The sequence below is a fragment of the Mobula birostris genome, chromosome 8 (genome assembly GCF_030028105.1).
Source record: "Mobula birostris isolate sMobBir1 chromosome 8, sMobBir1.hap1, whole genome shotgun sequence".
Taxonomy (NCBI): domain Eukaryota; kingdom Metazoa; phylum Chordata; class Chondrichthyes; order Myliobatiformes; family Myliobatidae; genus Mobula; species Mobula birostris.
In genome coordinates this window covers 96,033,683-96,049,429 of record NC_092377.1, presented here as the reverse complement: position 1 = coordinate 96,049,429, position 15,747 = coordinate 96,033,683, and the positions used below count along the sequence as shown (strand labels likewise).

The 15,747-nt window shown below is 45.1% G+C and overlaps 1 protein-coding gene across 1 annotated transcript in view; it reads left to right on the top strand.

Moving 5' to 3' along the window:
- snx5 (sorting nexin 5) overlaps positions 1-15,747 on the top strand; it is a 75,236-nt gene that overhangs the window by 40,939 nt on the left and 18,550 nt on the right. Inside the window, exons 3-6 of the mRNA XM_072265721.1 lie at positions 4,177-4,287; positions 5,774-5,895; positions 9,109-9,232; positions 13,871-13,966. Coding sequence (XP_072121822.1) covers positions 4,177-4,287; positions 5,774-5,895; positions 9,109-9,232; positions 13,871-13,966 — 453 coding nt within the window. The remainder of the gene's footprint in view (positions 1-4,176; positions 4,288-5,773; positions 5,896-9,108; positions 9,233-13,870; positions 13,967-15,747) is intronic.

Here is a 15,747-nt window from a genome sequence, read left to right as displayed (position 1 = left end):
GGTGTAGAAAGACGCACGCAATTGTTTGTTTCCTCTTAACAGTTGTGGCTCTGTAAAAAGACCAGTACAGTTCTCCAGTCCTTACTCCTTCTCCACACTTTCTAAACATGGTGATTTTTTTAAATTTGGGAAGCAAGGACTGAATCCCCTATTCTACTGCTAAGATAAGCAGGATAAGTGATTTCAATGAGAATAAGCTACTTGGGTAACGATGGGTTTTTGTTTTGATGGCAAAGTTTAGATAACTTTACCAGAATGGCGCAGCTGCTTAGCAATAAGGGTTCCATTTCCGCCATTGTCTGTAAGAAATTTGTACCAATCTCCCCATGGCTCTGTGGGTTTACCCCCATATTCCAAAGATGTGTGAAACCACCTGGTTTCCTTGACTTCATAAACCTCGGGAATACACAACCCGGTCCCACCAAACCTGTGAGATTGAGACGGCTTTCCCACCTCAAACCCCAGTTTGTGTGGATGCTGTGTAATTTGCTACCCTGTCACAACTCAGTGCATACAATTAAAGGAATTCTATTTATGAATCTTAACTTAGCTGAACTTAAGTAAAGGAAAGAAAGAAAAAAAGAAAAAGGGCCCATTATAACCAAACAGTCAAATTGGCATGGGTTGGAGCTCAACTCTTCCAAAAGTCACACATATTCATTGATCCTCAGCTCCATCGAATCACGGTCCCCCACTGGGTCGAATCCTATGACTAGTTTGTTCCAGTGTCTTCTCTCCATCTCCTGCCAATTTTTTTTTTAAAAAAAGGACCCAGCTCACATTCCAAAGCACCGGATATCTCTAACCATAACGTAAACACTGCTTCTGCAGAGAAACCCATTACATTAGCAGTGAAACCCTTCCCAGGGGGTTCCAGGTGAGTGAGTTGGGGGCACTTGCTGTCTGCCCAGTACGATCGGATGCCAACAACTCATTTCCTTGTTTTGCTGCCCATGTCATTAATAAAGGTCATCTTTATCTCAAGAGTCCTTCAGCCACTGAGTCTGTGCTGGAAATCGAGCACCCGTTAATCCAGCGTACATTTTGTTTTATTCTCCACACTTTCCCATCAACTGCCTACAGGTCCAGGCCATCTGCTGCTGGGTGTGGGCAGAGGCAGGATTTGATTTTTAAGCACATTTTCCTTTACAATGGATTACGTTATGCTGAGCTCTTTCCCTGAGGTCAGGCAGACATTGATGCCTCTGCTTCCCCGCTGTAGTGACCTGGAGTCGATCCTGACCCTTGGGGGCAGTCTGTACGGTGCTTACTCCTTCTCCCTGTGACCCCGGGCTTGATGGAGGAACGAATGAGGGAGGAGTGGTTGAGCACTCTTTATGCCCTTGAGCTGAGGAGATTGGGGAGAGATTTGACAGAGGTATATAAAATTGTGAGTGAGGGGTATAGATTAGATAAATGCAGGCAGGCTTTTTCCACTGAGGTTGGGTGAGACTAGAACTAGAGGTCATGGGTTAAGGGTGAAAGATGAAATGTTTGAGGGGAACATGAAGAGGAACCTGGTGAGAGTGTGGAGTGAGCTGCCGGTGGAAGTGGGTTTGATTGCAACATTTAAGAGCAGTTTGGATAGGTATTTGGATGGGAAGGATACAGAGGGCTCTGGTCCAGATGCACATCAGTGGAGCTCAGCACAATAAGAGCCTGGAGGGGCTAGAGATAATTTTTCTGTGTTGTTGTGCGCTCTGTCTGACAAGAGTAGGTTGAGGCGTACAGGGAAATGGAAATCGGGGAGGCACTGGCGTCCTACAGCCCAGGTGCAGGCCTTTCGGCCCATCAAGCCCATGCTAACCACCAAGGACCCATTTCCACTAATCCTGTGTTCCTCACACTCCCATCAACACCGGATTGGATTGTACCACTGGCCCATACACTGGCAGTGCACCACTGAGAGTTGGTAGGCACCTGATGAGATGAATGGCCACCTAAGGATGCAACAACATCTAAACGCTTTCATGAACATGACCGGAACAATATTTTCCCCAACAGCTCAGTCGACCCTGAAATAGCTCATGCTCTAATTAGTGATGTCCCCAGAGACCCAGACGCTGAAGGGGAGATGTTTTGTTCTCCTGATCTCGGAGTTGTGTGAGGAATTGGAGTTATGGCAGGCAAGTCAGAATCAGGTTTATTATCACCGGCAGGGGAAGTGAGATTTGTTAACTTAGCAACAACAGTTCAATGCAATGCATAATCTAGCAGAGAGAGAAAATAATAAATAAAATAAAAATAATAATAAATAAGTAAATCAATTACAGTATACTTATATTGAATAGTTTTTAAAATGTGCAAAAAACAGAAATGCTGTATATTTAAAAAACAACGTGAGGCAGTGTCCAAGGGTCCATTTAGGAATGGGATGGTGGAGGGGAAGAAGCTGTTCCTGAATCACTGAGTGTGAGCCTTCCGGCTTCTGTACCTCCTACCTGCTGGAGGTCCTCAATAATGGACGCTGCCTTTCTGAGACACCACTCCCTGAAGGTGTCCTGGGTACTTTGTAGGCTAGTACCCAAGATGGAGCTGACTAGATTTACAACCCTCTGCAGTTTCTTTCGGTCCTGTGCAGTAGCCCCCCCGCCAATACCAGACAGTGATGCAGCCTGTCAGAATGCTCGCCACGGTACATCTACAAAAGTTTGAGTGTATTTGTTGAGAAGCCAGTGAAGTACTCCTAATGAAGTATAGCCGCTGTCTTGCCTCCTTGTCGAACAGCAGTGCAGCTGACTGGTTAGTAAAAGTAAATGAAGATGAGCTTGGTTTCCTGGCATCTAAAGTTATAATGGTAAGGATACAGGTCCCAGAATTTCACAGTTTGGTGCAGCACTTTACAGTTACTTGCACATTGTGTTTTATAGAATTGTTTTTATATTTATTTATTGCTTCTTATGCTGCTGCATCGGATCCAGAGTAACAATCACCTTGTTCTCCTTTACACTCGTGCACTGAAGAATGACAATGAACTTGAACGAGAGACAACATCCATTATCAAGGACCCCCACCATCCAGCCCACGCTCTCTTCTCACTGCTGCCATCGGGAAGGAGGTACAGGAGCCTCAGGACCCACACCACCAGGTTCAGGAGCAGTTATCACCCCTCAACCGTCAGGCTGCTGAACTGGTGTGGATAACTTCACTCACCTCAACTCGGAACTGATTCCGCAATCTATGGACTCACTCTCTCAGACTATACAGCTCATGTTCTCAATGTTGTTTATTAGTACTTACTTTTATTTGCACAGTTTGTCATCTTTTGCACGAAGTTTGTGAGTAGTTTTTCATTGATTCTATTGTGTTGCATTGTACCTACTGTGAATCTCCACAAGAAAATGAATCTCAGGCTAGTATATGATACTTTGATAATAAATTTACTTTAACATTTAAACTTTGATATAACTGTAGAAGTGATTATGTTGCCGTTCCGGGTCTTATTGCTTCTGAGTGACCTGGGGTGGTGTGGATAACAGTGATCTTCAGTGCATGTTACAGCCTTTTTGTGGTATCTGATGCTTGGCCTAAGGATGCCCCATGAGTATTACACGGGATAGGTGGTGCAGGTGTGTACGTTGGTCCTGGGGTTCGATTGAAATGGTGCTTTTTGCAGCACCATTTTGGAGCAGACCTCTCAGGTAGGTGGTCCTTTACACTTGCAATGACAGGAAACTACAGCAGGAAGCAATTTCATTAATGGTAGGAAACTATTGCTTTTCTAGAGTAAACTGTTTATTATACTTGCAATGCTACAAATTCATATTACTTCCGTTTTCAAGTTGCAGGTCTGGCTCACTAGATGTTGGCTCGATTCTCCATGCACTTTTAGTCCAGGTTCCTGTGCTCTTTTTAAAAGACCTGGGTCCCTTATCAGCACTCCTTTTAAATGTACTGGGTTCAGTGGAATGTTACTGTTTTTAGTTCCAATTAAATATGGAATATTAATAACAGAATATCTGTCCAGTTCCACGGACCCAGAGCGTGCTGGATTAACGGCTTTCTACAGTACTTTCTCTTCGCTGCTCTGACCTCCCATCCTGTGGTCAGGGGGAGACTTGCCCACCAAACCTAGTGGGCTGGGATCAAGCCAAGGGTGTGTCAGACCTGGGTGGGGAGGGGGATGTGGATGGTGTCACAGAACGAGGTACTGATGCTCATCTTCTCCTTGTACAGACCACCTTGCCATCCTTCAAGAAAGCTGACTTCTCGGTGATCCGTCAGCACGAGGACTTTGTCTGGCTGCACGACGTCCTGGTTGAGAATGAGGAATACGCCGGGATTATTGTGAGTAGACTAGAACGCGTAGCTGCCGACGACTTCTGTCCACCAGTCCGTTCTGCGACCAAATGTGCACGAGGATCTATGCGTTTGGGAGTTGAGACACGACTCACTACAGCTGGTGGATAGGTGCCCAACATTTGGGAGGGGGATGGGGGCTTAATTAGAACATAAGAACAGTACAGCACGCAAACAGCCCCATGGACCACCATGTTTTGTGACACTAATTAAGCACTGAACTGAAGTAATGCCTTCTACCTTCACAATGTCCGTATCCCTCCATTCTCTGCATACTTGTGTGACAACCTAACAGCCCCTTAAATGCCTCTATTGTATTTGCCTCCACTGCTACTTCTGGCAGTGCGTCCTAGCCACACACCACCCTGTGTACTTCCTACATTAAAAAAATTTGCTCTGCATATCTCTCTGAACTTGCCCCTCTCACCTTGCCCTCTGCTATTAGACATTTCAGCCTGTGGTTTTATATCAAGTCTCCACCACTCCGGAGAATACGACCCAAGCTGCCCAACTTCATAAGCCTCTAATCCAGCCGAAATCCTCGTAAGCCTCCTCTTCATTTGTCCTCTCTCCACACTGCCCCATTGAATCAGGAAATGAAACGTTCCTGCTGCCCGGAGTGTGAGGGAACCCCACTTTTCTGTTTTGGCTACCACACGTGGGCAGAGATATGTTGCCTTTGGAGTGGGTATATATCGCAGGTATAGAAATGATGCCAGTTTGGGATTCAATTGTATCGTCTTCTGCAAACTTCACCAGTGCTCTAGAGTTTAGTGGGTTGAGTGTTAATTCTTATTGAGGAGTTGCAAGTGAAGATTAAAAATAAAACTGCAGATGTTGGAAATCTCAAACAAAGAAAGCTGTGGAAATACTCTCTGAGGTTGGATCCCCAGAACTTTGATCTGGGTTTCCAGTATGACGTCTTTAACTCTTTTTCTCTCTCTACAGTTCTCTGCTCCTCCTTCCATAGATGCAGCCTGACCTGAGATTTTCCAGAAAGTTCAGTTTTGAGCTAAAGTGGTATAAGGGTTTGATGCCAGTGAGAATGTGGGCATACAAAGGGTGACATTGGAACTATTTCTTCACTCACTAAAGCAGAGGTCCCCAACCTCCGGGCCGCGGAGAATGCAGCGGTGCAGCGGTAGCCGGAAGGCACCCAGCACATCTTTAAGAAAAAAGCTGAGATAAGCAAGCTAATTGATTAGGTGCTGCCCGGCACATAAATGTCGGCCCAGATCAGAGGCAGCGCAAAGCAGGGATTTCCAACCTGAGCCATCAACCTTGGCTAATGGTCAGGCGGGGACCCCCTGGTTTAAGGAAACGGGGGTCAGGGGAAGGACTTGTTCTTGGGTAAATATGTGCAGGGTGAAGAGGATAATGTGAAGAGCAGTAGTTCTCGGGCCGAATGGGTATGGAACTCAAGGTGGCCCGTGCTGAGTTGACTCCTGTCCTCTCTCTGCTAACACCGTGGTAGATTCCTCCAGCGCCTGCGAGGCCTGACTTCGACGTTGCAAGGGAAAAGATGCAGAAGCTGGGAGAAGGGGAAGGATCGATGACGAAGGAGGAGTTCAGTAAAATGAAGCAAGAGCTCGAGGCGTAAGCTGACCGGAGATTGCATCCACTGGTTTCTTGTGGCATCAGGCAAAGCTGGAGGGCTGTGGAGGGGTTAACTGATGAGGGGGGGAGGGCTATGGAGAAGTTAGACAAATGGCTGGAGAGGGGTCATGTGGAGGGTTTAAACTAATACCTGGGGGGGGGGTCTTGTGGAGGGGGGGGTTAGACTAAATCCTGGGGGGTCATGTGGAGGGTTTAGACTAAATCCTAGGGGGTTGTGTGGAGGGTTTAGACTAATGCCTGGGGGGGGGGTTGTGTGGAGTGTTTAGACTAATGCCTGGGGGGGGGGGGTTGTGTGGAGTGTTTAGACTAATGCCTGGGGGGGGGTCATGTGGAGGGTTTAGACTAATGCCTGGGGGCTGTTGTGTGGAGGGTTTAGACTAATGTCTGGGGGGGGTCGTGTGGAGGGGGTTAGACTAATGCCTGGTGGGGGTCGTGTGGAGGGGTTTAGACTAGTGCCTGGGGGGTGTTGTGTGGAGGGTTTAGACTAATGCCTGGGGGGGTCATGTGGAGGGTTTAGTCTAATGCCCAGAGGGAGTGTTGAGGTGGGGTTAGACCAGTGGTTTCCAAACATTTTTGGGTTACTGCCCCTTGGTCCCAGACCATATTCCCCCTCTTCCCAGACCACAGTCCCCCTTTTTCAAATCTGTTTAAAACTGTAATTAAAATTATTTATTCAATTACAGTAAAAAAAAAAGTCATCAGTTTTAGAGTGTGCATTAATTATCCAACTATTCATTATTTCATTGCTATTTCACCTTTCACTGAGATGGATGTGTTTGAAGTGATATCAGCTTCTCAACATCAGGCTGAATGTTGTCCAGGAGTCTCAGATCCCCACGTTCAGTAATTTGCTGGCTGTTTCATTGCAGTGGAAACACAGTTGGGCATTTGCACAGAAACCGTGCTCCACTAATAATGATGTTGAAAAGGCAATTAAAAACATCTTGACCTTTTCCCACAGCGAAGCGTAGTGTTTAGAAATCTTTCTGCGGCCAAAAGTCTTTTAACCTTGACTTCAGCTCCAAGTAATTTTGTAGTGAGATCAGTTTGTTCTTCCTGTTAATTCCTCATTACAAGTGTTCAGGAGTGGATTTATTACCCAATCTGGAATTTGGATCGAGAGAAGTTCCTGAAATCTGTCTAACATATCTTTTTGCAACTCACCCAGGTGGGCACAGTATACTTGAAGATCATTATCTGGTATTCTTTCTTTCCCAACTTGGAGGCTGGGAAAATTGAAAAGATTGCAACAGCTAGAGTTGCATTTAAATAGGGTTAACTTGGACAGATGGAGAGGACTGATTTGACTTTGATAAGATTCATATCATTTCCTTGCAGTTGAAGTTTGATTTCATTAAACTGATAATTCTATAAAATAAACAATGTCGTTTCTAGCATCCTTGAGTTGATTACTGAATAAAGCATTGGAGGCTCCAAATTTTATCACTTTCAAAGTGCGGGTAAAAGAATCTCAGGCAGTTTCCTTTTGCGACTGATTTTGTGTAACAGCAAGCGTTCAAACTGTTCCTCAGTTTCAATACAAAGCTCTTCAAATAGTTGAGAATTGAGAGCATGGGACTTTATTTTCTTTGCTGCTGTGATAACAGTATCTTAAGATTTGTGCAGTCAATAACTTGTTTTTTTTGCGGCAAGATGACTGAATGGAATGGAAAATATGTTAGGTATAGCTTTTTTTTTGAAAAAAGAAATAACTCCACAGGGGACTACTCTTGTCCTAATTATGTTGCACAATGTGTTTCCAAATTCTCAAACATTTCATCTATCTGTCTTTGAACAGAGTTGTCGCTGAGTAGAATTGCTTTAATTATTTGGTCTGGTGACTTGTGCAGAACCTCCCTTACTGCTGGTAGAATCAGTTCTTCAGTTGTGTGGGACTTCCTAGATTTAGCAATGAAATGTTGTGTGAAGCACCAAGCCATTGCTGTTTTGTAGTGAAATGCTGGCAAACACATTTTTTCTGTTTCTGAAAATTTTCACGAAGTGACAGAAGATAAGCCAAGTTCTTGTTTGCTATATCAGAGTGAATCCTCTTCAAATGCCCGAGGAGCCTGGATGGTCTTATTGCCTCTTGAAAGAACCTTTTCACAACAGGCACATTGGCTGCTTTTGGTTGCCTGGTGCTGGTATGAACCCATATTGCAGATACTCCACACTATACTGCCTACACCTTTTCATTTGATCTGCTTCTGCCATTTTTGTTATGGGTAAACAGCCACAGTCAATCGCTTATTGTTGAAGTCCAACCTTGAGCGCTGTGATCAATAAAGGAGAAAAGTTCTGATGTCATCATAGCTCAGGCAAAACCTGACTCTCTGCCTGAAGGTATATAAGGTGGGGCAGAGATATCTCGGTTGGGCTGTGGCCCAGAGAAATGCGGTCAAGACCATTGGAAAGGGCTGATTCTGAACTTTACTTCATTGAATACCATACCCTAATTCATAGGAATTGTATCACTGTGTGATAAGAGTACGGGAATTGTACTAGCTGCTACTGTACTGCAGTAGGGAGCAACAATAATGCACCGAAATAACAACACCATTCCTTCATTCCCAATTACCCATGATATGCCAAATACAGAAGTGTCACCTTGCTTTTCAACAACCTAGTGAACTTCGAGCAAAGTCCAAGAGATTAGTGGGTTAGCAAGAGATGAGGTGATTACGTGATCATTGTAATCAATTATGAGGCACTGAGAATCAAGTGCTTATAATAAGTAATTCATTTCATAAATTAAGTCTGTAATCCCCTCAGCTACCCCCTTCTTACTGAGTAACCCCCCCCCCACCACCATCATCTTTATCTTTATCACCCCTCAGAAACTCCCACCACCCCCAGGGGGTGATATTGCCCACTTTGGGAACCACTGGGTTAGACTATTGCCCGGCGGGAGGGAGTTGGCGCGGTGAGATTAATGCCCACAGAAACGACCAGGATTGCATTAGCCGGATGAATTTATTGAACACTAGACTTCAGCAGTTTCTGATTGCGGTGCCAGTCTGTTTTAAAGTAGAATGTTGCTCTAGAGTTGAGTGGCTTGGTGAATTTAATATTTTGTGTTATGAGCGCTTGCTTATTTCCCTAGCCGGCTGTCTGTTATGGTATTTATTGCTGCTGCGATGTAGTTGCAGTACAATGTCTCCTGAGATGTTCGTCGTTTGTCTCGTTGATCAGGGAGTATCTGGCTGTCTTTAAGAAGACTGTGTCTAACCATGAAGTGTTCCTCCAGCGACTAGCAAGCCACCCTGTGCTGACCAGCGACCATAACTTCCATGTTTTTCTGGAATATGATCAGGATGTAAGTAAGGAATTTTTCTTTCTTCAATCCTCCTGCGGTGGGAGGCTAACTGGGATCCTTCGGTCTGGTCTTCAGGAATTTAACCTGCGGAATAGAAGGACATTGTTTAGAATAGAGAGGAGGAATTTCTCCAGCCAGAAGGTGGAATTCATTGCCACAGACAGCGGTGGAGTTCCTGTCATAGTGTATATTTAAAGCAGAGGTTTATAGGTTCTTGATTAGTCAGGGTGCCAAAGGTTACAGAGAGAAGGCAGGAGAAAAGGGTTGAGGGTGGTGATCAATCCACCATGATAGAATGGCGGAGCAGAATTGATGGGCCGAATGGCCATATTCTGCTCCTACATCATGTGGTGCAGTAGATCACAGACGTGAAGTCTCCAGCTGCCTCATTTTGTCCAGAATCCTGGATCAACATTGCAGGGAATGTGTATTAGGGCTTGGAGGCAGTGTAACGAGGCAGCAGATTCCTGTGTAGCTGGTCCAGTTGTGGATAGGCAGACCAAGGAGGGGTGAAGGGAGGGTTTACTCATCTCCCAGCTCCATCCATCCCCTCCAATGTTGAATGGTTCCCTGGTACAAGATCTGCCACTTACATTTGTGTATTAGTTATTTGATGTGGTATGTTGGTCAGGGCATGATGTACAACAAAAGAACAACAACATTCAACAATTATAAAGAATTGTATAAAAATAGAAGTGTAGATATGTGTTCAAGTACTGGCATGTATTTACAATATAAACAGCTTTATAAAAAGTGCCTTTAAGTGTTTACAGTGCAGTGATGAGGGTAATGGTTCGAAGGGGGTGTTGGGGGTCCTAACTAGAATGGCTGATGAGATTAACTACCTGGAGTAAGAAACTTCTAAGATGGTGTGGGTTTTTTTTTGTTTCGATAGCCCCGTTTTAAAAGGCAGTTTGGGTGAGTAATGTCCGCAATGGGTTTTCCTGCCAGCTGCTTTGTCCTAGAAACTGTAATTAGCGGCCACTTTATTAGGCACCTCCTGCCTGCGTCTAATAACGTGGCCAATTTGAGCGGTTAGAAATTCTGCCGTGATGGTAGACTGCAGCCAATGACCCCTCTCAGCTGTCCGGACAGTTCACTGTGCTGAGACAAAATGCACTCTTGACCTCGCCATCAACCCCTTTATGACCTGCACCTTATTGTCTAATTGAACTTCACTCCGTCCGTACTTGTTGCATTTTATTCTACGTTCTGCATTCGTCTCACTTCACACTGCTCCAATGCACCGTGTAATGAATTGATTTGCATGAACAGAATGCAAAACAAGCCCGTTTCTATGTCTGTACATGTGACAATAACAAACCAATCCCAATTCAGTCTGCCCTTCATCCCTTACTCCTCGGTTCAGAACCAGGTTTACCATCACCAATATGTTGTGAAATGCATTGTTTTGTGGCAGCAGTACAGTGCAATACACATAAAATATTATAAATTGCAAGAATAAATGTATATTTAAGAATAAATTGTGTAAATAGAGAGGTAGTATTCATGAGTTGGTTCATTGTCTGTTCAGAAATCTGATGGAAAAGAGGAAGAAGCTGTTCCTAAAATAGAGACTGGGAGACTGTTTCCCTGAACACCTACGCTCTGTCTGCCAGAGAAAGCAGGATCTCCCAGTGGCCACACATTATAATTCCATGTCCCATTCCCATTCTGATATGTCTATCCACGGCCTCCTCTACTGTAAAGATGAAGCCACACTCAGGTTGGAGGAACAACAGCTTATATTCTGTCTGGGTAGCCTCCAACCTGATGGCATGAACATCGACTTCTCTATCTTCCGTTAATGCCTCACCTCCCCCTCGTACCCCATCTGTTATTTATTTATTGTGTGTGTGTGTGTGTATGTATGCTTTTCCCCACCTCTGTCCCTCTCACTATACTCCTTGCCCATCCTCTGGGCTGTTCCCCCCCCCCCCCACCTTTCTTTCTTCCCGGACCTCCTGTCCCATGATCCTCTCGTATCCCCTTTTGCCAATCACCTGTCCAGCTCTTGGCTCCATCCCTCCCCCTCCTGTCTTCTCCTATCATTTTGGATCTCCCCTTCCCCCTCCAACTTTCAAATCCCTTACTCACTCTTCCTTCAGTCAGTCCTGATGAAGGGTCTCAGCCTGAAACGTCGACTGCACCTCTTCCTAGAGATGCTGCCTGGCCTGCTGCGTTCACCAGCAACTTTGATGTGTGTTGCCTAAAATGTATATTCGTGGTTTTCTGCTGCTGTAGCCTGTCCACTTCAAGGTTCAACGTGTGTGTTCAGAGATGCTTTTTTGCACGCCACTGTTGTAATGTGTGGTTATTTGAGCTACTGTCGCCTTCCTCTCAGCTTGAACAAGCCTGACCATTCTGTTTTAATCTCTTTCATTATCAAGATGTTTTCACCCACAGAGCTGCCACTCATTGGATCTTTTTTTTGCTTTTCACACTATTCTCTGCAAACTCTAGTGTTATGTGTGAAAATGCCAGGAGATCAGCTGTTTCTGAGATACTCAAACCACCCTGTCTGGCACCAGCAATCATTCCATGGTCAAAGTCACTTAGGTCACATTTCTTCCCCGTTCTGATATTTGGTCTGAACAGCTGAACCTCTTGACCATGTCTGCATGCTTTTATATATTGAGTTGCTGCCACATGATTGGCTGATTAGATATTACATTAACGAGCAGGTGTCGAATAAAGTAACCACTGGGTGTAGATCATGATAGGGTTCCAAAGCTGTACGATTGAAGGAACTTCAGTACTTCGATTCAGTGTTGGCTGAGGGAGAGGAAGTGGGTGTGAAGGAAATTATTCTCCAGTAGGGTCACCTGGAAGCCTGTTACCAGAACTGAGCAGAACTTGAGGTTCAAGGCCTCATTTCTAACTTCCCTGGTGATTGCTACATTTCTAGACCTGGTATTGATGGGCTGTGAGTGGCGGCTGAAAAATTAATGCTGTGGATGTAAAAGCAGAACATGAGAAGCAAGACGAGGCAGTTTCTGGTTAAATCACTAACTTATAGAGTTCTTCATTCTATTCTGGTCATCAGATTGAAGAACAACGCCAAGGGCTCGGGGAAAACCGCAGATCAGTTCAGAGAGATGGGAAAGGGGTTGTAGGGAAGCTGAATTGGGGGTCATTGAGGCAGAGAAGGTTGAGAGGAGATTTGATGGGAGTAAATGAATAGAAACTACCCGGTGGTAACAAGATAGATGATCCTTGCAGTAATTGGCAAAAGGGATTAGATGTGTGAGCAAACTAGCTCAATGATTTGTTGCAATTCTCATGGGTACAGTCGCTTTGGGTTCTTTATAGAAAAAAGGATTGCAGAGCGAAGGAGAGCAAATGTGGGGTAAATGGGCAGCTTTCTGAGCTAGCACAGGCACAATGGGTCAAATGGCCTCATGCATCCAAGAGCAGGTGCAGTCCTGTTGCTCTTTGCTGTGGCAAACCATTGAATAAATTGTGGATAGGACACAGTTTGGCTTGAGCAAAATCCAGGTAGAGGTAAAGATTCATTTTATTTGTCACACGTATGGTGAAATGTGTAGCTTGCATCAATGGCCATCACAGTTCGAGGATGTGCTGGGCACAGCCTGTGAGGGCGGCATGCTTCCAACGCCAACTTAGCATCTGAACAACTTACTAGCCTGTATGGTCTTCGGTTACAGACACCCAACATACAGAACTGTGCAGAAGACTTTGACACATGTTTAGCTAGGGTGCCTAAGACTCTTGCACAGTACTGCAGTTGTCAGGGTGGAGCGGAGAACAAGTTTGTAAATCTGGCGGGAGCAAAGGATGTTGGGAATGGTGAGGGTGGGGTGTCACAGGAGGGGTGTGGGACTGATGGCGGGGAGGTCCTGGGGCGGTGGGGGAGTGGGGGGTAGAGTTGGTGCAGGTGCAGACACACTCAGCCCTGAGACACCAGACAAGGTCACTTGAATCCAAACAATTGGTTTATTGATCTTTGCATAATATCTCTCCGGTGCTTCCCACTCCCTCCCCTCTCCCTTCCCCTTTTCCCAACCACGATCCCTCTCCCTGCCTCCTTCCCACTGTCAGTCCACAATAGAGACCCATATCAGAATCAGGTTTATCATCACTCACATACGTCATGAAACTTGTTTTCTTGTGGCAGCAGTACAGTACAAAACAACATTATTACGGTACTGTGCAAAATGTAACATTATTACAGTACTGTGCAGAAGCCTCGGGCACCCTAGTGCTATGTACCCGTCTGAGACGTTTGCACAGTACTGTAGGCGTGAAAACCAACAATATCGGATTCAAAAGCCCTTTCACTCGTGCGCTCATCCCTACAGATGGCAAAACTGCTCACACTCCTGCTCTACGGTTAGTAACTCTTCTTTCTCGTATCTTGGGTGATTTGATGTCATTCATTACATTACGGTGAAGGTATTGCTACCATATCGAGTGGATTTTTGTGCACACTCCCATTTATGAGGTGGTGGGGGAATGACATGTGGCCATCTGTAAGAATGGAATGGAACCAAATAGTGCCACCTTCACCTGTTTCCCCATAAAGTGTTTGGTGTTCTCTTTAGGAAAGAGAAGTACCCTCTTTTTCAAAAAAAAAAGAACTCGTCAATTAATCTGCCTCTCTTCTTTCCTCTTCAGCTGAGTGTCCGCAGGAAAAATACTAAGGAGATGTTTGGTGGCTTTTTAAAGAGCATGATGAAGACTGCTGATGAAGTCCTTGTCTCTGGGGCCAAGGTAACTGGACACTCTCAAAGTTCTGCAGATGTCGGAAATCAAAGAGTAATACACGCGCGTGCCCACACCCCCACCTGGAGGAGCTCAGCAGGTCAGGCAGCATCCATGGAGGAGAATAAACGGTCAACATCTCGGGTCAAGACCCTTTGGGGCTGGAAGCGAAGGCGGAAGAAGCCAGAATAGAAGGGTGGGGAAGGAATACAAAATGGCAGGCGATAGGTAAATGGGATGAAGTGAGAAACTGGATTGTGATAGGTAGTGAAGGAGGAGGAATTAATAGAGAAGAACGGACTGTGGGAGAAAGTGGAGGAGGAGAGGCACCAGAGGGAGGTTGAGCAGATGAGACGGAGGGGTAAGAGGGGAGCCAGGACAGGGAAAGGAGAAGGGGAGGGAGGAGAAAGTACTGGAAGTTAAGAGAAATTGATATTCATGCTGTAAGGTGGGAGGCTACCCAGATGGAAAATGAGGTGCTGTTCCTCCAACCTGAGAGTGACCTCATCGTGGACACTTCTGTTTGCAGAAGAAACATTTGTGAATTTGGGATTTAGGCAAGATTTAAAGTGGTGGAAAGCAGGAATTTGTAAATGGAGCGAGTGTTGGGGACAACGTGTCAGGCAGCGTCTGGAGAGAAAGACAGAGTCACTGTGTTAGGTCGAAGAGCTGGAGAGGTTAGAAATCTAGCAAACCTGAAGCTGTGGATGCTGAAGGATAGAGGGAACGAAGCAAGCATGTGTGAGAGGCGTTGACCGAGAGGAGATTGTTGACCGTTCACTTAGGCCCCAGCTGAGCACCATCTTGGCTCCATTCACAAACAATTCCATTGTAGTGCAAGGTGAGTGAAGTGGTCAGGGTGTTGCTATACTGAGGTAGTGATTAAAGTTGGGTCAAACACTGAACAGTCAAAGGGAAGCAACTGCTCTTGAACATGGTGGTGTGGGACTTCGGACTGCTGTACCTCTTGCCTGGTGGTAGCTGCAAGAATAAAGAACTTGCCAGGATATGGTTTTACTTGAATGTTATGTCTACAAACCCCATTTCCAGAAAAGTTGGGATATTTTCCAAAATGCAATAAAAACAAAAATCTGTGATATGTTAATTCACGTGAACCTTTATTTAACTGACAAAAGTACAAAGAAAAGATTTTCAATAGTTTTACTGACCAACTTAATTGTATTTTGTAAACATACACAAATTTAGAATTTGGTGGCTGCAACACACTCAACAAAAGTTGGGACAGAGGCATGTTTACCATTGTATTACATCACCTTTCCTTTTAATAACACTTTTTAATCATTTTGGAACTGAGGATACTAATTGTAGTAGATTTGCAATTGGAAATTTTGTCTATTCTTGCTTCATACAAGACTTCAGCTTCTCAACAGTCCGTGGTCTCCATTGTCTGATTCTCCTCTTCATGATGCGCCGTACATTTTCAATAGGAGATAGATCTGGACTGGCAGCAGGCCAGTTAAGCACACGCACTCTGTGTCTACAAAGCCACGCTGTTGTAGCCCGTGCAGAATGTGGTCTGGCATTGTCCTGCTGAAATAAGCATGGACGTCCCGGGAAGAGACATCGCCTTGATGGCAATATATGTCTCTCTAAAATCCTAATATACACCTCAGAGTCAATGATACCTTCACATACATGCAACTCACCCATGCCATGGGCACTGATGCACCCCTATACCATCACAGATGCTGACTTTTGCACCTTTCGCTGATAACAATCTGGATGGTCGTTTTCATCTTTGGCACGGAGAACTCGACACCCGTTTTTTC